This window comes from Jaculus jaculus, chromosome 9 (genome assembly GCF_020740685.1).
Source record: "Jaculus jaculus isolate mJacJac1 chromosome 9, mJacJac1.mat.Y.cur, whole genome shotgun sequence".
Taxonomy (NCBI): Eukaryota; Metazoa; Chordata; class Mammalia; order Rodentia; family Dipodidae; genus Jaculus; species Jaculus jaculus.
The window spans coordinates 43,759,134-43,785,729 of record NC_059110.1 but is presented as its reverse complement, the minus strand read 5'-3'; the positions used below and the strand labels follow the sequence as shown (position 1 = coordinate 43,785,729).

The 26,596-nt window shown below is 37.5% G+C and overlaps 1 protein-coding gene across 5 annotated transcripts in view; it reads left to right on the top strand.

The window, feature by feature from the left end:
- Positions 1-26,596, top strand: part of Clvs2 (clavesin 2) — an 80,608-nt gene that overhangs the window by 12,781 nt on the left and 41,231 nt on the right. For all 5 annotated transcript variants that reach the window (XM_045159764.1, XM_004651230.2, XM_045159765.1 and 2 more), the window contains one exon: positions 4,670-4,844. In XM_045159764.1, coding sequence (XP_045015699.1) covers positions 4,670-4,844 — 175 coding nt within the window. The remainder of the gene's footprint in view (positions 1-4,669; positions 4,845-26,596) is intronic.

The following is a 26,596-nucleotide window of genomic DNA, read 5'->3' as shown; positions in this document are numbered from 1 at the left end:
GGGGCGAAGCTGAGATTATAAAAATAGGTGAGAGCCCAATTTTATCTTGTATAGTTGTAAATTTTACATTAGAAAGAACTTAAGTGAAATAAAAGACTCCATATTATTCATTTCTTAACACATATTCTACTCAATAAGGAATATTTTATAATGAACAACTTTCAAGAGAGATTCAGGTATGTTGAAATCTCAACTCATGGACTATAAGCATCTCAAAATAGCTACAGGTGCACAGCCTAACATGTTATAGATGACAGTATCATATCACAATTTCAATGGGCTGGGCACCTGGGCTTAGATGCTTTCCTTCCAGTTACACAGTGAGAAGGAGCTATGGGTTTTTTTTTTTTTTGTTTGTTTGTTTGTTTGTATATATCATGGCAGCTTTGAAGTCTTTTCAAGAACAATGGTTTATAGTCTCCTGTCAGTTGTAAAATTCTTGATGCTATCCTGATTTTCTTTTTACTACATGCCATACCTTGTTCTCTCAAGATTCAAGCTTTAGTTAGTGCTATTTTGGGAAGCAGAATCAGAATCTAGAGCTGCAATGATGCACTAGATTTTATTTATGGCTTCCCTCCAACACTTTAGCAAATAATAGCAGCAAGTGTGAAGTATTTCATTGTAGTGGCCTCTAATTTATGTTAGTTAACAGTAGTTTAAAAGGAGAAGTTTATGGTAAGTTTCCTGAGCAGATGCTCCATTTCTTTAGAAGATATTTTACAGATGTTGTGAAGAGCAGGTATAATCACGTTCTGCTGAATCATAGCCTGCAGAGATGTGAATGCTAATAATGTGATATTCTTAACAACAGTGGCCTGGGGGAAGTCAGGGTGATATTGACCTGTCCTCTGAAGGCAGTAAGCTGGGGTGTTTTATGTGGCTTTTCCCAAGCTTTCAAATTAAGATTATTCATATAAAAATTCCTTAGTTCTCTTCTTGGAGCAAGATAATAATTAAAGTGGTTAGATTTTCTCTTGTAAACTTCATGAACCAGGATGTTTTTCTCCTTGATCCTGGGGCTTTTGTTATTTTTGCTTTCTTTAGAATAATGACACATGCATACATTTTTTCTTGATTTGATCAAGTACACGAGCACCATACTTCAAGTGTGTTTCTTAAAACAAATTGCCTCTTGTCTTCAGCCCTTACTGTTACCATGATTTGTTTGTATCACATATAAATACATCATACTCCTAAAGCTGATTTCAGATTCCAATGATGTTTTATGGTGCTATATGATATTAATGCTAGTTGATATTTTTATGGGAGACATAAGAACAAATCATCTTCACAATGAGGAAATACTACAACTTGGGCTCTTCTGATTTTTAATTTTGACACAAAATTATAGTGAATTTTAAAAATTAAGCTATCTTTCAAAAGGGTGTATACTTTAAAAAAAATTTAAATTTATTTATTAGAGAGAGAGATAAGGGTAGAAGAGAGTGAGAATGGGCATGCCAGGACCTCTAGCCACTGTAGATGAACTCCAGACACATGCACCACCATGTGCATCTGGCTTATGTCGGACCTGGAGGATCAAACTGGGGTCCTTAGGCTTTACAGGCATGTGCCTTAACCTGTAAGCCATTTCTGTAGCTCAGGGTATATACTTTTAATACAAAATACAGACTTTCTGCTCTACCTTTCCTGTGTGTGGGTTTGCAGAAGTTTATGACACTTCCCAGAGCATCATACTTACAGTGAAGGGGGTAGCCAGCAAGTGATACTAAAGTCATCCTTGCTTTACACACCCAATAAGAGAACTTTGCAAAAAGCTTTCTTTCTAAACATCTTGAAAATACTTGAAAATACTTTCAGATTTTACATATATATATGAATGTGTGTATGTGTGTGTGTGTGTGTTCATGTAGTATGCTGGCTGCTTTCCAGAGAGTTGAAAGTAATCTTTTTATCCTGGTTTTCTGTAATAGTTATAGGCTACCTTGAAGACCTCTGTAGATTTTTAAGTAAAATATTCTTCAGTTCCGATTATACCCTACCTAGTACACTCATTCTAGTGATACTTTTACAATAAAAGTGTATCTATTTTATTAAACATTTACTGAACCTCTACTGTATACCTAGAATTGTGATAATGGTTTTTCCAGAGTTACTTTTTTGTGTCTGTTCCCCTGTCTACATGATAGTGGCATACAGTGAGTCAAGTATAGCTACTGTTCCTTTTCAGATAAAGAAACTAATCCTTAGGTTTTATAGTTAATGACACATGAAGGACATCTAGCCCAGCTCATGAGGGGCAGGCAGAATTTCCATTTTATAATTTTTCTCACATCATGCCCTATACTTGGCTGGCTAATTCTAAAATTCTAAAGAAAATTCTGTTCTACACTCCTGGTTTATAGATGGGAAATGAGGTCCAGAGAAGGTGAGAAATTAAGTTCCCATATTAAATATTCCTTTCATTCTGAACAGCTATGTTTTCTCTATTTGTCTCCAAATGTTTTTTTTTTTTTAGAAATAAAATAGAACTATTCTTCTTAAATGTACATGGTCTCAAAGTGTCTTTATTATTAACCACCTCTTTCACTGAATGATGTCAGTTTCTACTTCCAATTTCCCCAGTGCATACCTCTTCCCTGAGGTCCAACTTTTCTTATAGACATTACTGATCATCTTCACTTCAATGACCATAGATAAAATCCTTAAAGTATTCTCCAAATATTAAAATTGTTAATGCATTCTATAAGTTTGAGGACTCTACTTGAAGTCTGGAATTTCCTAAAGATGTATTTCTTAGGATAATTATTTGTTGTATGTTAGGTGTCTGTCACATTACCTTGTTCACTTTCTTGATTTTAGAGTCTGTATGCCTCTGCAGTATTTAAAGTTCTGGGTTCTCTCCTGAGTTTAGGACCTATTTTTTCAGATGTTAAAGTATCTTTCTGGATATTCTGCATGTTCAGATGTAGCAGGTTCTCTTCAAAAGTCTACATTTCCAACAATATCCATTAATATTTTTTATCTGCACTATTTCTTTTTTTTAATTTTTTACCACTTGCTTAGTGGTAAAACAAGAATCTGTGTATCATTCTTCATTCTTTTCTCTGGCATCCAAATATCAGGTTTTAGTAATCTTCCGCTAAAATGCCATTCAGATTTTGTCTTCTATTTCATTCTTCCTCTGTCCTCAGTGAGACAGTGTCATAGTCCACAACTACTGCTTTGGTGCTCCAGAGTGGTTTTGTTTCATAGTAACAAGTGCATTTACTGGTTTTTGAGAATGTATCAGATACAATGCTAATATATGGCAAGAGAAAAATAAAAGCCCAACTCATAAGTTAGGGTGGCTTAATTTAGATTTTTATTTATTAGAGAGGGAGAGAGAAAGAGAAAAAGAAAGAGAGAGAGAGAGAGAGAGAGAGAGAGAGAGAGAGGGAGCAAACATACCAGGATCTCCAGCCACTGCAAATGAATTCAAGATGCATGTGCCACCTTGTGTATCTGGATTACATTGGCATTGGAGAATAGAACCTGGGTGTTGAGGCAAACATCTTAAATTAAAAGCCATATCTCCAGCCTAGGATGGCTTAATTTAAAATAGTGGTAAATTAATGTGACTTTCGCCTTTTGTTCACATTGATCTCTCATTCTATTCCTCCTATTTTCCATTCCTTCTTTTTTATTTATCATACAAACTGAATAGAAGTAATTATGATATTCTAGCACTTTTGTCTGTAACTACCAGTATTATTATTGATTGGTGAGATTCCTTCGAATATCCACAGTGTCCTCAGTGCATTGATTTCAGACAACAAAATCAGCAGATATTTAAATCCCTTACATAAAGTGACAAAGTGCTCATCTAGAACCCGTGTCCCCTTCTGTTTTCCTTAATATTTCTATTTATATTATCTCTTGATTATAATTTCTTTTAAATGTTTTATTTTTATTTATTTATTTATTTGACACACAAAGAAAGATGGAGAGAGAATGGGCATGCCAGGGCCTCTAGCCATTGCAAACGAACCCAGACTCATGTGCCATCTTGTGCATCTGGCTAATATGGGTCCTGGGGAATCAAACATGGATCCTTTGACTTTGCAGGCAAATGCCTTAACTGCTAAGCCATCCCTCCAGCCCTTATAATTTCTAATTTGGTACAAATGCCATATAACTAGTTGTATTTATTCGATAAGGCAAAGCCACCTGCAAATGTTCAGTATGTATTTACAAAGTATATTTGATATTTGATCCTTGATTGAATGCTCAGATGCAGGTCTCTCAAATATAGAATCCCTATAGGAAGATAAAGTGTTGATATTACTGAGGGCATTTTCAAGATGCTTCAAAGTTAGAAGCCTACTGTTGGGGGGAGCAGTTCATATGAGAGTTTAGAAAATCTTAGGTAGGCTTGGAGGAAAAGTAAATTACTATAAAATTTGAAACAAACTGTAGTATGTTTAAAAAATGTCTTTTGTTTGGGCAGATTTCATGTTAAATTTTAATATATCTTCAGAGCCTATATAAAATCAGTCTCTTCTAAACAGATTTTTTAGGATAATCATTTCCTGAAACTTCCTCAGGTATTTTAAAGGGAATTTTTAGTTTGCTAAAACAAACAGCAAAACTTTTGGTAACTTCTATCTAAGAGCCTCTGGTAGTGGCTGTCAGATTTAACTTCATGCTTTTCTGTTACTGGTAGGTACACGTTGGTGGATATATTGCGTGCCATCTTACTTTCTTTAGAAGCCATGATTGAGGATCCTGAACTTCAAGTAAATGGGTTTGTTTTGATCATAGACTGGAGTAACTTTACCTTCAAGCAAGCCTCTAAGCTTACACCAAGCATGCTGCGGCTTGCCATTGAAGGCCTTCAGGTAAGGATTTACCATTTCTTTTTTTAAATTTTTTCTTTGTTTATTTTTATTTATTTGAGAGTGACAGACAGAGAGAGAGAGAGAGAGAGAGAGAGAGAGAGAGAGAGAGAGAGAGAGAGAGGTGGCGGGGGGGAGAGAATGGGTGTGCCAGTGCTTCAAGCCACTGCAAATGAACTCCAGATGCGTGCACCCCCTTATGCATCTGGCTAATGTGGGTCCTGGGGAATCAAGCCTCGAACCGGGGTCCTTAGGCTTCACAGGCGAGCGCTTAACCACTAAGCCATCTCTCCAGCCTGAATTTACCATTTCTTGGGCCTCCTACATATGACTTTACTTGTCCAATGTGTCAGAATATAGAATGTATCATTGAATACTAAAGAAAAAGAATATAGCTTTTGAGTACAAATCTTAAAACCCAAGGATTGCACACACACAAAAGCCCCTACAATGTGTTGGTCTGTAGTTTGTAGTTGTGGCAGAAACCTAATCTATGTTTAAACATAAACAGGCAATGAACTACGATTTTTATCTTGCAAAGCAAAGCATGCAGTGTTTTATGGATTTGATTTATAAGCATTTACAGTTGCTTTTTTACCTTCATTTTCTGTGCTATGAGTGAATTAGATAAAACATTCTTTCATGACTCTCATCTAGTTCATTTGGGTTAGATCAGTACTATCTTCATGTTGCTTAATAATGTCTAAAACCAGTTTACTTTCTTGATCCTTACAGAAATTACCATTTTGAATGATGTCCAAGACATATTGGGGTCCTACTACATTTTCTTTGTTGGTGGAAGAGGGTATAATATTGAAGTTATGTGGTATTATCACATGTACCTTTTCATATAATATTTAATGATCTGAATTTGAATTTTTAGAAAAATTTTTAAGTTCATTCAAATGACATCATTGAGCATTTATTCTGTGTTCCCCATATACATTCTAGGAGTTTGCAAGCCAATATTAAATTTTTAACTTTTATCATTCAGAATATTTATATTAAAATACAAATTATATATTTATTATTCACTAAGTCAAGATATTGTGCTCTTTAAAAATGATAATAACACAAAACAATCCAGCTCTCTTCCATAATAACTTTTTGTGAGTATCTGCAGGCAACTAAGTGGTTGACTGCTTGCACTTTAACAGTGGGTCCCTTCTCCAGGCAGCAAGGCATCTTAGTTGGAGGCCTGAATATTACACACTGATCTTTTTCTCCATATAGATGTTTTTTCTAGTGTAATAGTTTTGACTCTTTCTTTTTTTGTGAGTTAGCTTTGCTTCTGTCTTAAGTGACACTGTTTTATGACTTCACAGAGACATTTAGTAAGAATTGAGAGAGACCAAGGAGAATGGATGCTTGGCAATGTGTATGTCAGGTATTCTACTCAATTTCCAGCAATATATAAAGTGTTTTTCAGCTTGTGAAAATTGGTTACTACTATGATACTAACTCTAACACAGAATGGTAACTTAGTCAAATTTCTATCTCTGTCTAACCTGTACCCCACCTCTGTATAAGGCTCAGGTAGACCTTTAGCTGTAAGAATAGGGAATGCATGTCCAAGACATTTCACCTCATGGATTGATTTAGGATTTTACTCTTTTCCAACTTGCACATTTTATACTGTGCTAAGTCATCACAGGAGAACAAACACATAATCTAGAGACATTTGGGAGAGTCTTGCTGCCATATCCTCTGCCCAAGCTCCAAGTACTTAGCACAGGTGCAGCAGGCACAGCAGATGAAGTCTTTGTGCCTGTGTTTAGAGAAGTGATCCCCTTGTCCCGTGCATGGGCCTGTACTGCACACATAGATTTCTGCTTTCTCTCTTTCCCCCATAAACATCTTAGTCTTCTCTCTTCTCCAAAATGTGGACTCATCAGCAGTACTGGCCCTTGACCTCCAGGTGGGAAGAATTAAAAGGAGCTGCTCCTGAGAGCAGACTGGACATGCTGCTAAACTTTAATTTCAGTTTTCTGTGAGCTCACATAGATAGTTTCATGCTGTATCTACTTTGGTTCTTTGTCCATATCACTGTATATCAAGCAATGACAGTTGTGAACCCTAGGTAAGGGGGACTGCTGTTTTACATCATGACATGCCCGAGTTCATGTGCGATCTCTTATGGAAGTAGTAATTTCTGACTTTTTAAATCAAGTTCCTATTAGTGTGTATTTAATATATGAGAAGCATTTTCCAAGCATTGTTGTATATTTTAATTAGGGTATCAACTAAAAGGTTTTCAAGATTAACATCAGTCTGAAACATAATTACATAATTGAAGTCAAAGTAGAAAACAATTTTAGGTTGTTAAACAAAAACTTCTATAACCAAGACTAGCAACAGTACCACATCAGTAAGTACCTTCTAGTTAACTCTGTTAAGTCAATTAAGAAATGAGACTCTGTAGTAACTCAGGGATAAACTTATGCCATAAATCTGGTACAATATTACTATATTTAAATAAACATAATTAATATTCTAGGATGTTAAACCAAAAATAAGAAAGGCTTCTAGTAATTCTAGAGCAAACAAGATATATTTTAATGAAGTGTTTTATTAATAGATCCATCTCTTTTTCTCTTGTGTTATCTGTATGTTTTAATTAAACCAACCAAAAACACCTTTTCCTCAGGCAGAATATTTTGTGTCATGTGGTTGGAGGAAGCATTTTGTACCTAGTACCTAAAGATACATGGGACACAGCTGTAGCTCTACATGGACCAGTACCCTGGGTACACATGTAGTCACAATTCAGCATCAGTTTCCTAATCTGTGTAAGTTGTAGTTGATCAGTTTTGTCAAATAAAATAGCCTCTTTGGGGGGGGGGGGTGATAGAGATGGCTTAGTGGTTAAGGTGCTTGCCTGCAAAGGCAAAGGACCTTGGTTCAATTCTCCAGTACCCACGTAAGCCAGATGTGCAAGGTGGTACATGCATCTGGAGTTTGTTTGCAGTGGCTGGAGGCCCTGGCACACCCATTCTCTCTCTCTCTCTTCCTCTTTCTGTCTCTTTCCCTCTCTCAAATAAGTAAATAAATAAGTAATCATAATAATAAAAATGCCTCTTTCTGTCTTTTAAAAAATTTCCTTTGGAGGTCAGATTATAGAAATAAATTGCATTTTACCCTTGTCACTTCTTTGTTGTTAAACAGCATCTAGGTGTTTTCATATGCTATACAATATAAAATGTTTTTCCCCTGGAAGTCATAATAAAACCCAAACTCCAACTGTATCACCTAGTTACAGTGAGAAGTTAGTTCTTTGGGAGAAACACCAGCCATAGCTAAAAAGGTGTCATCTGTACAGACAGGGCTGGCTTTGGAGACTGAGCAATGTGTTTGCTAAGTGGACAACAAGAAGGGATTTCAAGCAAGAGGACATGGGGAAATACCTTAGGCAAGCACGAAGCTAGAAGAAATTGCGAGTACATAATGCATCCATTTTGATATGATGATGATGGGAAATGAGTTCAGGAAAATAAGAGGAGAGGAGGAGGCTGGGCAGACAGGCTGTGGTCTGGCCTTCTGGGACGAAGAGCATGAGCTCTTTGCTCCCCAGACACCATGGGATTTGGGGAAGGAATTATCCTGGTCACTTTAATACACTAAAAGACTTTTTTGCTGAGAGAAACAAATTTGCATCATAGTAAGGAGAAGTTGGACTTAGAGAATCTCCTCCTTGCTCTTGAGTTAATTATGGTAATTCTATTTTACAGGATAGGAACTGAAACTTTGGCATGTTTATGATACTTAGCCAAATTTTCTTAGTGGATATTTAGGCTCCACACAGTCCAGACTGTGTGTGGAGAAAATTTCTTTCCAGAGTCTTATTCACCTTGAATCCTGACTTGACCCTAGAAAAGAATGGGTAGGTTCAGGTTAAAGTAACTCTACCACTATCTCCAAATCCTTGCATTCCAGTATAAGTGAAATATCCAAATCTGATTGGGCAGTTCACTTCTAGCTGATGAAGTCATGAATAGCTATCCTGCTTTTTGTACTTTTTGACACTCACTGGCAGAACTGTTATCTTTTCTCCAGTGAGCAGCCTCCTCCAGTGATGCCTGCACAGTTTTCTAGGACCGAGCGTGAGGGGCAAGGGAAAGCTAACCATAAGACCCTGTTACCAAAGAGAACTTTTTAAATACAACTTAACATTGATCAGACACTTATAATTTTGGTCCAAAGCACTCCATGTGCTTTTTCTGCACAGAATCTCCAGAGAAAAATCATCCACAAAGTGAAAGTGTCAGCCATTTTCACTACTATAATGCGGTTTCTTGGTTAAAGGCAGCATCAGGTATTTTTTGTAGGAAGAACATATTCAGGCTTCATTGGAGAGAAGTGAAAAAGAGAAACTTTTCATGCTAGTTGCAAGAAGTTAATTGAAAGCCGGGCATGGTGTTGCATGCCTTTAATCCCAACACTCAGGAGGCAGAGGTAGGAGGATTGCTGTGAGTTCGAGGCTACCCTGAGACTACATAGTGAATTCCATGTCAGCCTGAACTAAAGTGAGACACTACCTTGACAAAGGAAAAAAAAAATAAAGAATTTAATTGATGAGTATAGTCATAGAAACAGGAAGTTTCATTCAAAATCAATACAAGATTAAGTGAATGTGACTAGTAGGCTGTAAAATATATGTCTGGAAAGCCAATTAACACATACAATGTTTGGAAATAACTGGGATCACTTAGATTTGAATTCATAGTGAATTGATGATATGCCTTTGGTGTTTTGGTTTCTTTTGCTCTTTTTGGTTGTTGGTGTTGCTCTTTTGAGGGGGGGTTTCACTGTAGCCCAGGCTCTGTAGTCTCAGGGTGTCCTGGAACCCACAGAAATCCTCTTACCTGTGTCTCCCAAGTGCTAGGATTAAAGGCATGTATCACCACACCCAGCTACTGCTCTTTTTTTCTTGTAAAATACTTTTTAAACTTCATTAGTAATGAAAATCTCAAACACATTAATGAGCCCAGAATTTCTCAATAGTGAAAGTCTAAAACCTTATCCGCATCCTGCCTGTGTTCTTTGTTGTCCTTGGAGTGCACTTATCTTCAATGTGCTGTGCTGGCATGCTATGTGCTGTCTCCGTGGTGGTTTTGCTTTCAGAGTTTCACAGGGACCCTTAACTCTATCCTCATAATGTGTGGCTTGCTGGCAAAGGTTCTGGCTATAACAAGGGGCTGAATAGCTCTTTGAATTGCTACATAAAATTCAGATGTAGACCATTGTAAAGTGCCAAACATAGTGCCAGGCATTCCAAAATCCCTATTAAGGAAGACTTGAAAAAGAACAAATGTGGTCAGTTCACTGGCCCTTTCATTTGACTCAAGGACCCAGGATTACCAGCAGAGACAAGTCTGGTAGCCCTGAGAGCTCTGATCATTCATGTGGAAGGAAAAAAGTGCTGCTGTTACAAAATCTGGCTCTGACTCTTTGGAAGTCCAGTTCTACCTAGGGAATTTTGCCAAGATCAGAGAGGACATGCTAATGATGAGGAACATCACTGCTCAAGGCCAGCAAGTCAAAGTGCTATTTGCTTCGGTGTAGCCTCAGTTTATACAGTCTTCTAAATCCCACATGTAATTCCTGGCACTTTGAGGTTGCACAAGTATATATGTGAGTGCAAGGTGGTTGGGAAGGAAAAGGAAAAAGATACTCAGTGAGATATTGACTGAATTAGGAATCTATTATAAGACAGGAGTCTGTGCTTCACAGCTATTCTTTGCAATGTTTGTTTCTAGGCTTAGAATGCTGTGTAAAATAGCAGAAACCTCTTGCTTACAAACTACCTTTGAATCTTAAGGCAGAATTGATGGAAGAGCATTGAAACAATGAAAAATGATCACATAGACTCATGTAATCTGTCTTCTTTCAGACAGCCTGGAGGAGGGAGCATCTATTTCCACATTTTATATGCACAGGCAGACAAATATTGGGACACAGTAACAAGAGCAGTGTGTTTAAAAAGTGGCATTTTATTTATCACACGCATAACTGTTTCAGCTAAGTGTACTTCCTTTCAGGTGTTGCACAGCCTAAAACAAAGTGAGTGAAAATTCTAAAGTTACTTTATTTTATGGTGTGATAATGTGTTTTGGCTGAGGTTTAGTTTTCAGAAGTTGGATGTTTCCTTTCTTAAAGACTGACATTAGTTAAGTAAAATCCTTATATAAAACTCAGTTCAGCAAGGCAGTGAAGAATTATATAACCTTGGGCAATGGAGATGTGTCAGTGGGCAAACAATTTGCTATGAAAGTGTGAGGATCTGAGTGTTCTAAAAAACCATAAAAAAACACTAGGGGTGGTGGTGCATGTCTGTAATCTCAGGGCTGGCGAGGTGGCACAGGAAATTTCTGAGGCTCACTGGCTAGGTAGTCTAGCCAAGTTGGTAAGCTTTAGGTTCAGCAAGAGATCTTGACTCAAAGAATAAGATAGTGGTTGAGGAAGACCACCCAGCATTAGTTGATTTCTGACCTGTGCATACATGCATAGAATTGCATACCCATGTGTTGCAGTCAGGTTGGTAGAAATCACCTGTCCAAGAGCAGCTTTTGGGAAAAAAAAAGATTTATTTTGGCTTACAGACCCTAGCAGAAGCTTCATTATGGCAGGGGAATACAATGGCATGAGCAGAGGGTAGACATCACCCCTTGGCCAACATAAGGTGGATAATAGCAACAGGAGAGTGTGCCAAATACTGGCATGGGAAAACTGGCTATAACACCCATAAGCCCACCCCCAATGATACACTGCCTCCAGGAGGCTTTAATTTTCAATTGCCGTCAGGTGGGAAACTAGCGTTCAGAACACTTAAGTTTATGGGGGACACCTGAATCAAATCACCACACCATGCGAAGAAAAGAACTATACAGCCTTTGATAATGGGCTCCATTAGTTGTGTACACATATGTGTGAACATTTATTCCATACATTTTCTTTTTGCTTTTTTGGAGGTAGGACCTTGCTGTAGCTCAGGCTGACCTAGAATTCACTATATAGTCTCAGCATGGCCTTGAACTCATGATTATCATCCTACTTCTGCCTCTCGAGTGCTGGGATTAAAGGCTTGTGCCACTATGTCTGGCTCCATACATTTTTGCTTGGACTAAAATTGCTATCCTTTTCATTTAACAGCAAAAGGTGTTAAGCATTTTTTTTTTTAGTTGTGTGAAGTAGGTGTTAAAAAATGAAGAGATGAGTGCTCTAATGTTAATTTTTTTACTGAATTAAAGAGTAGGAGCAATTACTAATAAGATTTAATGCTTGTCATCTTTCATTACTAACAAAGGTTTGCCTTTTGATACTCAAACAACTGAAGCTACAATAGGGAACGGGGTAAATAACACTGACTTTTGGCCTGAACTATTTAAATGATGAAGAATGTATGGAATACAACTATCTGTAATGAAAACCTGAAGGACCCATATGGGTTACTCTGCATTGCAATGTTCTGAACATTGGCTATGTTCAGTAATGTCCTGGGCTAGAGAATAAGGAGAAGAGTAAGTGGAATGTCTCCCACTCTTTTCATCAGCAATGTCAATGCATCTTGATAAATATTTTTCTTTCATCGGATTCTTGTTTTCTCTTCAAATCCAAAATGATAAACATGAACATATATTTATACCTTTCAAAAATTAATTAAGTACCTGAATGGCATCAGGTTGTCTATGGATATTAATAACCTGGTATGCTTACTCATCAGTTCCTAGTTATTTCTTCTTTAGGCATTTTACTTAGGAACATTTAGTTAAGAGCTTTTGAAATTGTAATTAAGAGTGTGAGTTTCTTTTTCTTATATTTAAAGTTATAGTACCATACTTACAGAACCTTGAAAGCCAGGAATTATATTATTTAATTGAAGAATAATACTCTTGTAATACTTTTGTTGTATTTTCTTGATTGTTCTAGAAATTAAAGTGCTATCTATCCCTCATTGTGACTATTTGGAGGCCTTGTTTCAATGGGTGCTATTTTTGTTGTCCTCTGCAGTTGGAGAAGCCATATAGAGTCCTAAGAGGAAGGAAAAGATCTCATGGGACTTTACTCCTAAAGACAATTAGTAGCACTATTTGTACTGCCCAGAATAGACTGCAGCCTGAAATCCCACAATCAATTGGAATGTTAAAATGAGGGTGTCACAAGGATCCTTAATGTAATGATAGCTACTGTAACTGGTATTTCCAAATGTGTTCATTGACTCAACCACCTCAGACGTGGACTTTTTCATTTGTGGCCAGCAGATGGCTCTGCCCAGTCTGACTCATGGCTTGGATTCTTTCCTCACTGATGCCTTCTCCACCGGCTTTCCCAACTCACTTTGCCCAGTTTTCCCCCTTTGCCTTATAAATGAAGAATGTGAAAGATCACATGCAATCAATCCTGTCAGCTAGCATTTACAGCAGTACACATTAGACACTCATTGTGAGGAAGGAAAGCTAAGAAATGAAACTTCACTGGGATTCTAGGATGAGGAGAAACGATGGACACCTGGTATTCTTTCAGTGCTGATTCCCTGAAATAACTTCAATGACTCTTCAGGCAGCTCTTCAAGGGTTGTTTTGCTTATGTACCATGAAAGGACAGTGATTCAATGAACTGTACTTTCTACATTCTACATTCATGCACAATTAATAACTGCATCTTTCCTACAATTCACTCTTTGTCCTCACTGACAGTTCTAAACTTAACTTGCTTTGCTTAATTTGCAGGCTATTTCTGTCTACCTGTGTTAGCATAACTCTATCTGTGTAACAGCTAAAGTGCAATCAATTCAGCTTTCCAAGGAACCTTCTGATACCTTTATGATGATTATTTCTGAATTTTTGAATCAAACAAGAGAAAAAGATATATCAGTCCTATAAATTCCTAAGACTGTCTCCAGGACAGCCATATTTCTCTGGGCTCTGGAAGAGACAAGAACTAAGACAGAGGAGAGGGGGAAAGAAGGAGAGAGAGGAAGAGAGTGGGAACGGGGGGGGGGGCACTGAGATTTTCTTTCACTTTGTCTTTTATCCAGCCTGTCCACATTGGAGGAAGTAACCTACTTTTTCATTCTACAAATTCAATTCTTTATCTTTTCCAGAGCCACCATCACAGGTACCCAAATTACCAAGTGTGTGTACCTTCTTGTCCAGTAATGATGATAAACCAGCTACCATTACACCAGCTGTCCTGACAACATTGCTTCTTTGCCTTGATGTTAGAAATGAGCTAGACTTGGAATTTAATTTTCATAAATTGAGAATAAAATATGTTTAGATGAGGTAACATAATTAGAGATACTTCCAGAAAAGAATACTGAAATTCATTAAATAATGTAAATGGTAAAACATATTCATGTACCAGCAGTAGGGGTACATTCTGAGAGAGCGGTTATCAGGTGATTTCACTAGGTCAATATTATAGAGTATAATTACAAACCTAGAAGTTTACATTAACCCAAACATCATTGCATAGTATACACTGAACTGACATAATTTCCTAATAAAGTCTTGTTTTGTAGACTTAGAGAATAAATTTGCTGTCAAATTTTACAATTCAGCTTCTAAATAGCACTTACCACATTATGAGTATTTATTAACTGTGCAGAAATCTAGTTGGAGTTTTTACTTACCATTTTGCCACACAGTGAAAAATGCAAAAGCCAGCATATTATTGTAGTATAGAAAGTCATAGAGAATTGTATTATTACTTTGTGATTTAAAATTAAATTAAAATTGTATAATTACAAGGATTTCTCTTCCCTCTTTAGAAAAATATTTGCAAAGAGGAAGGGAGGGAGGAATGAACTCCAGATATAAGTACCAATTTTCAGACCTGGCTTTATGTGGGTACTGGGGAATCGAATCGAATCCCGGCTTTCAGGTTTTGCAAGCAAACAGCTTTAAGTGCTGAGCTATCTCTCCAGCACTCTCTTCCTTCTTAAAGATACTCTAGCAATTTATCACATTTTGTTATAATTTCATTTTTATATTTTTATACTCACATTAGAGCTATATTCCTAGACAGAAAAATCTCAAAATGTCACATTTGTGTTTTAATTCCCTCTTCTCGGATTCTATTTGCCTGGATTTTTGGATCTCTCTCTTGCTCTTTCTCCTTTTGAGTTGTTTTGTTTTTATATCCTTTTGTGTCTTTGGCTTTATTGAGGTAGGGTGTCGGTCTCTATCCCAGGCTGGTTGGAAACTCACTATGTAGCCCTCAGACCATCCTCAAAGTGGCATCAATCCTCCTGTGTCAGTTTCCCACAGGCTGTGTTGTAGACATGCTGCACCACACCTGGAGCTGTTGTTTACTTTGTTGGTGGGCTTTGATCTGAGAGAATGGAGGGAAAATAAACTTGCAGAGTGTTTGTTCTAATTTTTTTTTTTTGTCAGATTTCATTGACAATTTAATTAAATCTAGAATTTCCTTATGTTGAAATCACATTTCATAGTTGTTGGGCATACATTGTTTCTGACAGGAAGCCTAGCTACAAACTCTTGTTACTTTGCAGGTACTTGAAATATCTTTGTTAAAATTTCAGGATCATTCTTTGTGTTCAGTATTTGCAAATATACATCTTGGAGTAGGTCTTTTTAAGTGCCCATCAACAATTAAATTGATGAAATTTTCAATTAGTCAAGAAAGTAATTTTATTATTTTCTCTTAATTTGACCCTTCTCCCATAGCCTGGATTCCATATCTGTACTCTTAGACCTCTGCAATGCATATCATAAAGTTTCTATCTCATAGTTACATGTGTTTTTTATTGAGCTTTAAAATTTCAAGATCATTGTAGATTCATATATAGCTTTAAGAAAGAATGCAGAGAGCCGGGCGTGGTGGCGCACGCCTTTAATCCCAGCACTTGGGAGGCAGAGGTAGGAGGATCGCCATGAGTTCAAGGCCACCTTGAGACTGCATAGTGAATTCCAGGTCAGTCTGGGCCAGAGTGAGACCCTACCTTGAAAAACCAAAAAAAAAAAAAAAAGAAAGAAAGAATGCAGAGATCCTGTGTGGTCTCCTTCAGTGGTGCTATCTTACAGAACTATTGTACAGTATCACTTGAAGGAGACAGACAGTGACACAGCAGAGTGAAGGCCCAGGCCGCCTCCTCAGCATTTCCTCACACCACACTGGTGCAAATGGGGTGCCTCATGATAGCCTGGTCAGTGTGGAACGTCAGATTCCTTTTTCAGTTTTTGCTGGTATGGGTAAGGAGGTGTCTACATTTTTCCCCCAATAGTTTACCTAAATTCTTTTTGTGCTGTTAGTATATTCTTTTCCTGGTCCTTTGACTGGTGAGAGTAAGCTTTTGTTTAGCCACTTTGCATAATCAGAACAAAACATATTCTAGAAGACTTGATCTTCAATAATAAAGCAGAGCACACCATATTTATTTGCAAAGGTGCAGTGCCTTAGGCCCATGGGAAACTTTGTCACCTGGCCTCCAAAGAAGCCCTCAGAATGATGAAATGGGAGCTCATTGTCACATCTTATTACACAGCTAAGGTAGACTACAATCTTCCCATGCAGGGTGATGAAGTTCCTTTACAAGACTGGAACACAAACTACATGCACTTGTAACTTAGCCTGGAATGAACAAGCAACATCAAAGTGGGCCACTGCCATGTTGCTAAGGTTAGCTAGTAAAGAGGGAGAAAGCACACTCTTTTGTAAATAATATGGAGCTCAATAATAAATTCATAAAAACTGAAAACTGTGAGAGACCTTAACTCCCAGAAGAGTGGAGCAACTTCAGTGCTTCTTAGAAACCTTCAGAGGGCTGGAGAGATGGCTTAGTGGTTAAATGCTTGCCTGTGAAGCCTAAGGACCCGGTTCGAGGCTCGGTTCCCCAGGTCCCACGTTAGCCAGATGCACAAGGGGGCGCACACGTCTGGAGTTCGTTTGCAGAGGCTGGAAGCCCTGGCGCGCCCATTCTCTCTTTCTCCCTCTATCTGTCTTTCTCTCTGTGTCTGTCACTCTTAAATAAATAAATAAATAATAAATAAATAAAAGAAAGAAAGAAAAATAGAAACCTTCAGAGGCGGCACGGGCTGATTTATCAGTACCATGGAGAGCTCCCAGGACTCACCATCACTTGTCCTTTTTGGATTGGTAGTCTGCTTTCTTTACTCATCAAAGCCTCTGAAGTAAATGGTTCTAACTTGGAACACTGACATCACTGTAATACAGATTTTCTCTATCATCTTTGAGTCTCAGAGAATGCATGGATGAAGTACAGTTTTCATGTGGCCAAGGGTCTTCTGAGACTCCTTTATCAGGTTTGTTCCTGGTGTTAATGGATTTGTACTGGAAGCGCATGTTGACAGTGATAGCACAACCATCCTTCCTTCTTCCCACAATATTGTTTACACATGGTTCACAAACACAACCTCATTTATTGACAGAGAAAGCACAGCTGTCCTTCCTTCTTCCCTCAAAGTTGTTTACACCTGGTTCACAAACACAACTCATGTACTGATGTTGAGAGCATAACCATCCTTCCTTCTTCCCACAATGTTGCTTACACCTGGTTTGCAAACACAAACTATTCATTTGTTGGTTATAGGAGGATGAGTGACATATTGTGATTTATATTTCATATGAGGCCATGTGAGGCAAAGAAAGATTTTCTTTTTAGCCTAAAAGTGAATTTCTGGAAAAATTGTGTTTTAATTATTTGTTTTCTTAATGAAGAGTTAGCTGGAGAAATAGTTATGTAGGATGCAGTCAAAGAAAACTTATCTCTCCTGTTCTAACACATAGGATAGGTTGGGTTTTAAAATCAAGTGTTCTTGGTTTTGAATCTTGCTTCTGCCAGATTCAGATGGCAACTTCAGATAGAACACTTATATTGGTCTTTGTGATTTCATATAAAATGCGATTTATACCTTCTACTTGGTATTTAAAAAAATAAACAAGATAACATGCAGGAAAATATGAGCATGATACCTAGTTAGAATAGTCTAAATTGCCTTTTCCTTGAATTGTGCTCAAGGAGAAAATATAAGTAAACTTATGAATCATGAAAATATAGTCTTAGACACAAGTATGATTTTTATCTGGTATAATCAATGCAGACTACATCCACAACCCTTATTTCATCCTTTTGAATGGATGCACAGCCATTCATTTGAAAACCGAAGTAATTGAGTAAGGGAGACTTGTAATCATTTCAAGGGTGATTGAACACAGGAGAAAAGTTGGTATTGACATGTGAGGGACTTACAGCTGCATCTTTAAGCACTTTCCTCCTCATGAGGGTGGGCATGTATAGGGAAAGGGAATGGGAAAATGGAGTTCTAGCTGAGACCTGACACATAGTGGGTCCACAGGGCCTGCAGACTCGTTTGTTTTATCTGGGAAGAAGCTTAGTCTAAGAAGGAAGAGCTATAAGACAAGTAGATCCAGCGAGAGAAGAGCTATGTGTGATGACGTTTGGGTTTTAAAATTTCAAAGTAGAGGCAATCCCTCCAAAAAATTGGAGGCGTTATTTGTAGGTGTGATGACTTGTTACCTGAATTGAGAAGAACTGAGTGGCACAAAGGGTTAGTGTAAAATGTTTTGCCAGATCTTTTGTGTAAGACTCAGGTAATGATTCTCTCATGGTATAGGTGTTCCAGCAACTGATAATCTATGCTGGTTTACTCTCCAGGAATTAGTTTTGAGGGAGCTACTTTACAGAAGTTACTTTCCTATGAAATCTATGTATGACCAGGTCAATGTAGAAATAACAATTCAGTGTCTCCTTTTTGAAGGCCACCTGATCTATAGTATCTTGTAGGATCAGTTGAAGTCATCATTGTAACTGTATTGAAATTTAATTCTATCTGCCTACTTATCCTTCTTTTCATTCTTGAGTTTTGTTCCTGAGATAAGAACATAAGGAGACTTTGTCAAGCAAATCTTGGTTTCAAAGTGAGATACACAAGAAAGTAAACTTAAAAGATACAGCATTATTGACATTACTTATTATTTTTATAAATTAATCAGAAATTATGTTAGAAAACAATGTCCCATTTATGGTGTACACAGTAAAAAAAATCTAGCCAAGTAGTGTGAGACAGGCTCCTGTAATGGACATTTTTTTCATGTTAGTAGTAACACTTGTAGAGTTTATAAATAATGGAAACAGTTGTGCATAAAGTTTTGTGATACAGATGAGTCAAAACATTGTCTCATTATGTCAGTAATATATTAAAAAAGAAAGAAGAAAATACATTTGAATGGAAGCAGAGGTATATGAAAGTGGTAGAACTTTGATGCAATTTTATCTTTTCTACTTTTTGCATTTTGAAGATTGTATCATATATATATATATATATATATATATATATATATATAAATTTCTTAATTTTAATTTTATTTATTTGAGAGAGAGACAAAGAAAGAGAGAGAGAAAGAGAATGGGCCCACCAAGGCCTTCAGCCACTGCAAATGAACTCTAGACTCATGTGCCATCTTGTGAATCTGGCTTATGTGGGTTACCGGGGAAATGAACCTGGGTCCTTAGGCTTCTCAGGCAAGTGCCTTAACCACTAAACCTCTCCAACCCCAACACTACATTTTTAATAATAGATACTGTATTTAAAACAATTGTGATATACATATAACATATAATATATCTTGTTTTAAAAGGGTTGTTTCTATTTAAAAATATTATTAGCATAGTGTGATGAGTAAATTAATAGAATAACACAGCTACATTGCTGAAAATTATGCAGTGTTAATACATAGAGCAGTGTTGGGTCACATCTGGGCCCACAGCCAACAGATAATTTACAAGACCTAGGGAAGCAGGGTCAATAGAAATGAAAATATGTCTTAGAAGAGTGATGGATCTTTTATGCTTTTTGACATCACCAGACAAATATAAAATCCCTAAAATCATGCTAATATTATACCCAACACATACTAGGCAGTTTTTGGTTAGAAGAAGGAAGATATTGGAATTAAGTCCAACAGCCATCAGTAGAACTCTAAATTTTTGTAATGATGGAAAAAGATAGCCATCAATGAATTAAACTAGCAAAATAATGGAAATAAATTATATCTTACAAAGACACTCAAACTTTTACAATATATGTTGTTCCTACTCATTAGTTACATCTCAGATTCATTAAAATCATTTCAACATACAACAAAATACATTTCATGGATAGGAATTTTTAAAAGTATACCTTAAGATGCATGGGTAAAAATGTTAGGAAGGACTGAGCTAGCTGTTCATTGATGACATGGCAGGTGAATGGAAAGGCATAAGGCCAGGAAGGACAGACATGAGGGATAAAAGTAATAGGGTATGTATTGCATTATGGATATGATATATTTAAAGAATCTTATATGAATGCTCAATTTAAGAAAGTCAGGCAATGTAAGCTGAATAAACTATTTAATTAGTTACAGCAAAATGGGGTGCTCTTTGAATTTAAGCAAGCTATATAAATAGAAAGAAATCATAAAAATTGGATTGCAGAAAAACTAACTTGTCATTTATTTGCCATGTTTTCATTGCACATGTACTCAGTGAGTGGGGTATGTGTAAGGAGAGAAATTTAAAAAGTAGACAGTTTAGAGACTTGAACAGTAGTCCCTTCCTGAGGATGATGGAAGGCCACATGGTGTCAGTCCAGTAATAATGAGAGAAAGGAGAGGATGGTTTTTGTCCTTGCTCCCTTCTACCCATTTTCTCCTATTCTTACTAATCCATTGTTACATCTCATCTTGGGTATGTTAGAAACATAAAAGTGAATCTTTCTATGTCCTGCCATTTTCTGTTCCTATCTCTCCATAGTGACCACAGTTGTTCCCTAAAGTAACAAATGGCTTTGCTTACATTGTATCCCATGCAAAGAAGTGAAGGAAAGGCCCAGCCATGCTGGATATACTCAGAGTTCACCTGGCTTAACTGATAACAGAATAAACTGAGGTTTGGCAAGATGGTGGTTTGTGACCTAATTTAGAATGCTTCAGAAGAGTTAGAAGTTGCTATGCATGTTAAAAGTCTCTTGTGGGAAATTATTTGCATGAAAAGTTTTTGCTCACACTAGCTTCGCATCTCATGATGTATTATGACCATAATAGAGTGTGCATTTCCAGAGAAGTGCACTCATGGCATAATGTTTTAGAATACTTTTTAATAAAGACATTAATTTTCTTCTAAAATCTGACCAAGTGTTGGTAAAGCATAAGTAACTATGTACTTTTTTCAGGCTTTCAAGGTTAGAAATTTATAAGTGGTCACTTATTTTTCCTGTGAACTTATTAGCTTGTTAAGTAAGTGCACATGAATAGAAAAACTTAGTTAAGTTATCACACTATAATGTTTTTCAGTTAGTAGAAGGACATGTCTTGATATTGTGTGTTATTCTTTGTAGAACTGTAAACCAATGAACATAGACCCTAGTCAGTTTTAGAGGATCTGCCACATGGAAGCTCATGGATGTCAGATTCTGAAAGAGAAAACTTCGACAGATTGGATCTTAGAATCTTCATGTTTGAAGGAGACAGACATCACACAGGCAATCTCATTTAAGAATTACTTCTTTTTAAAATTAATTTATTTGTTAATTAATTAGTTTTGTACTCAGTGAATACAGTCAAGTTGGTACCATTGTTAGGCTCGTCCATGTCCTTCTCCTCCCCCTGGCCCCTCCTTGTTTAGGTATATGGGTCATGCATTGTGGAGTTATCCCACAGTTATGGGTAGGAGGAAATGTTTCTGTACATCATGACGCAACCCCCCCCCCCCACCAAAAAAAGAATTACTTCTGCAACAGTCTTAAGAGACAGTTAAGCAGCTTCTGCTAGGACATAAAACCATCTGATTTGGCACTTCAAACAACAGTTCTTTACATTTCTATGAGGTTGGCAACTTTTGAGATTCAGCTAAAATCTTCCTGAACCCTTTTATCAGCTATTGAACATATGATTAATGTCCTCTACTTAATGCACTATCTCGTTCATAAACAACTTTTCAAATACAAAGGTCTATTCTTTGTACATTTTGAAGCTATCTGTTATAGTTTAAGGAGACATATTTGGATTGGCAAGGGGTGGATTTGTGACCATTACTCTTGGTTATCAAACTGCTTCATTTGAGAAGACAAATAGTAAAACACACCTGTGAGGGCATGTCCACAGGGAGCTCAGTCAGGGCCAGAGAGAATGTTGGTGTTGAGATTCCATAGGCTGTGGTCCTGGAAGGAATATGAGGGGGAAAGAAGACAGTCTGATAGTGTGGGCATTCTGTCTTTCTGTTCCTGGCTGCTATGATGTGAGCTGCTCTGTTTTGTCTCACTATTCCTGCTATGATGGATGGACAGCTCTGAAACTTAAACCCAAGTATTCATTCTTCTCTCAGGTCTCTCAGGCATTTGTCAGCAGTGGGGAATGTGAACAGCACACTATTTGATAGTTTTACTAATTCTTTTGTCTAAATATATTTGACCTCTCTGTTCCTTTGTGTCTTGACAATTTCTAAATAGTGCATGTTTATCATTGCCTTCTTTCCAATTCACAGGCTGTCAGTTTATCTCCAGTGAGATTGAGTGTATGTTTGTTATCATAAAGCTTATATGTTAAAGTTCTAATCACCAGTGTGCCAGAGAGACACAAGTTGTATCTTTAGGAGGTGATTGTTTCACCAGTGTGGTGCCTTGACAGTGGGATTGTGCTTAAAGTAGAGGTTCTTAAAGATCTTACTTCCTGTTTGTAGCACCTCTTCTGTGTGAGGAGACTGGAATGTGGGCTGTCACCAGAATCCAACCTTGCTGGCATTCTGATCTTGGTCTTCGTACCCCACATGTGTTGGGAATGAATTATACCCCTTCTGCTAAGCTATTCTTGCTAAGGAACCCCAAGCCAACCATGACACTAAAGAAGAAAAATAGTTACTGCCTCCATATTTCCATTTGTGTGCACATGTTTAACAGTGTAGAAGATACATAATTCAATTTTTTTTCAAGGTAGGGTCTCACTCTAGCCCAGGCTGACCTGGAATTCACTTTGTAGTCTCAGGGTGGCCTTGAACTCACAGCAGTCCACCTACCTCTGCCTCCCGAGTGCTGGGATTAAAGGCATGTGCCACCACGCCTGGCTGATTCAATTTTTAATTGTCATGTTATAGTTTAAAATCTAAAATTCTTTAAAAAAGTACAAATCATATATCAAAGGGCCATAAAGGGAGAACAAAACAATTAGATTTTCGAAAAAGGACTAAGAAAAATGTTACAGGTAGGTTTAGAGGGATTTCAAAAGAACAAAAAATGATGCACTGTGAGGGACAGGTGTGGGGATGGGGATAATTATTCACGTGATATCTGTGGAGATTAGCAATTTTTTTTAAATTATTTATTTATTTATTTGAGAGCGACAGACACAGAGAGAAAGACAGATAGAGGGAGAGAGAGAGAATGGGTGTGCCAGGGCTTCCATCCTCTGCAACCGAACTCCAGATGCGTGCGCCCCCTTGTGCATCTGGCTAACATGGGACCTGGGGAACCAAGCCTCGAACCGGGGCCCTTAGGCTTCACAGGCAAGCGCTTAACCGCTAAGCCATCTCTTTAGCCCGAGATTAACAAATTTAGTTGCACCTTAGCATTTTTGAATAAGTGGGAAATAAGGTTACAGATTTTAGTAAAGAGCAAAAAATAGAAGGCCTTGAATATCACTCTGAAAATTTGAAAACAATATTTTTTTCTGTAGGAATAAGCTTAGACATGACAAAAGAAATGTAATTTAGTAGCTAAAGCTGGTGATCTGTGACAAAGGATGGATAAACGGGGAGATGTGGCAAGAGTTGCAACATGCTGTGGGTTCACTTTAAGGAGGTGGTCAATCCTGCATTAAAAGAAAAACAACACATGGTGGTTGTGGAATCCATAGCTAGCAAGCAATCTGTGTATTGAAAGCAGAGATTGATGGATTAGTCATTGTCAAATACACCCTGTGATTAGCTCTCATGAATGTTCCTACATGAGAATGGCTATTAGACCAAAGAAGCATAGCCTTCATTTAGTGAAGTGCTTGTAACTCTACACACTGCCCATTTAGCAAGCCACACAGAGAGCACAATAAGCTGTACAAATGATGACTGTCAAAAAAGGAAATACAGTTTAACCCTGTGAGAGCACTGTCCTGACATAGCCCTAAGGCTCTTTTTATATCATTTTTTTCCTATTTCTTTGAGACAGACTTTTAAGTGTGCTGTTAATAAAATGTGTAAATTTAGTTCCTTTCTTCTTCAGTTCTGTCTGTGCCTGAACCTTGATCTCATCTCTGGTCCTTTGGAGCTATTATAGGAGACAGATATGAGACTGGGTTCCTCAGTTCTACAATGTATATGTTCAATGAAGTCCCAGTTACCCAAGAACCTTTGCTAATGTTCCGTTTTACTGTGCTCTGTGCTCTGGCACTGTGAAGCAAGAATGCCATTTTGAAGTCTTGTTTTGAGCCATCTAAATCTATATGCTGTTCAGACAAATGGGGTTGCTTACTTGGAAACTTGCTCACTTCCTGCTGGTAAGCATCAAGGTCAGTTCCATCTTTAGTAGCATTCTATCCAGGTCTGCTTTCCTTTGCCTCTATCCATAGCTCTAGGCTGACCTTCCAGTCCAGGGGTATTAGAAGAATGCGGGGCTGTACAGATCTATTACTGAACCATTTCTATTCTTCATGTTAATATAAGAGAACAAAACCATCTCAGGCAACCATATAGAGTACATCATGAGGCCTCAAATTCTACCTTATTTGCTATATATTATGCAGAATAAAATTAATTTTGTAAGGACAGAATTAACCCCCAACCCCCAGAAGATTGTCCAAGGTTCATTGCAACATGAATGAAGGGTAGATTGCTATTGTATGCTACTAAGGTACTTTTGTTTGCAGAAGCAAATGCCAGCTTGAAGTTCAGTTCACTTATCTGCTAAAAGAGGGAGAAATAGGGAGATGTTGGTTAAAGGGAATAAAATTTCAATTATACAAGATGAGTAAGTTTTTGTTATCTAACATACACCATTACTATGATAATGATGCTACATGGTATATTGAAATTTGCTCAGGGATGATTTCAATGTTCTCATCACATATGCACACACACACATGTGGTAACTTTGAAAAGTGATGGATGTGTTAATTAGCTTAAGTATTATTTCACAATATATGTATGTCAAAATGGGGTACACATTAAATATGCATATTTAAAATTTATCAGTTAATGTATCTCAATAAAATTGAGGGGAAGAAGTAATCAGATATTCTTTTACATGGCCACTTAAACAAATGCACTAGCCTTAGTTTTAAAGTCTTGGCCATATGTTTCCTGTTTTTACATTTGGCTAGTGATATAGTATCAAGTTAGAATTTTATACCTCTATGTAAAAGAATAAACTTAAAACTAAGGTAAAGGGGCTGGAGAGATGGCTTAGCGGTTAAGCGCTTGCCTGTGAAGCCTAAGGACCCCGGTTCGAGGCTCAGTTCCCCAGGTCCCACATTAGCCAGATGCACAAGGGGGCGCACGCATTTGGAGTTCGGTTGCAGAGGCTGGAAGCCCTGGTGTGCCCATTCTCTCTCTCTCCCTCTATCTGTCTTTCTCTCTGTGTCTGTCACTCTCAAATAAATAAATAAAAGTTAAAAAAAAAACTAAGGTAAAATATATTCCCACCATTGTGATTTGTACATGCCCTGCTTCCTCACAAGCTTATGATTTGAATGCTTGGTTCCCAGGTGGCATCAGTCCCTTATTGAAGGTTGTGGAGATGTAGGAGGTGGGCCTGACTTGGAGAAAGTGAGATACTGAGGGTGGCTGCTTGAGAGAATATTGTTTTTGACCACTTCCTCTGTTATTCTCTGATTTCTGACCACTGGGACATGAACAGTTACTCACCACATGCTATCACTGCCACAGTGTTCTGCTTAAACCCATGGTGCCAAGAACTCATTACCCAAGTTTCTGAAACTATAAGCCAAAGCTGACCCTTCCTCCTTTAAATTGTTTCTGCCAAGTACTCACTCACAAACAAAGAAAAGCTAGTAATACACTGTGGCCTATTACCAACACTCTAGAGTTACGTTTTATTTATTTATTTATTTATTTATTTATTTATTTATTTATTTATTTATTTTTTAATTAACAACTTCCATGATTATAAACAATATCCATGGTAAAGCCCTTCCTTCTCCCACTTTCCCCTTTGAAACTCCATTCTCTATCATATCCCTTCCCCCTCTGAATCAGTCTGTCTTTTATTTTGATGTCATCATGTTTTCCTATTATGATGGTCTTATGTAGGTAGTGTCAGGCACTGTGAGGTCAAGGATACCCAGGCCATTTTATATTTGGTGGAGCATGTTGTAAGGAGTTGCACCCTTCCTTTGGCTCTTACATTCTTTCTGTCACCTCTTCCACAATGGACCCTGAGCCTTGGAAGGTGTGATAGAGATATTGCAGTGCTCAGTACTCCTGTCACTTCTTCCCAGCACCACGATGCCTTCTGAGTCATCCCAAGGTCACTGCCATCTGAAAAGAGAAGGTTCTCTATCCAAAAGTGAGAATAGCATTAATATATAGGTATGAACATTAAGAGAAGTGCTTCTTTGATGAGCATAGTATATATATTTAGCCAGAGAGTAGCAGACATTACACCCCTAAGGCTTACGACTACCCCTGTTTTAGGTTTTCAGTATCAGGCATGTATTCCCCCTGCCCATGGAGTGGGCCTGCAGTCCAATTAGAGGGCAGTTGGTTTCCA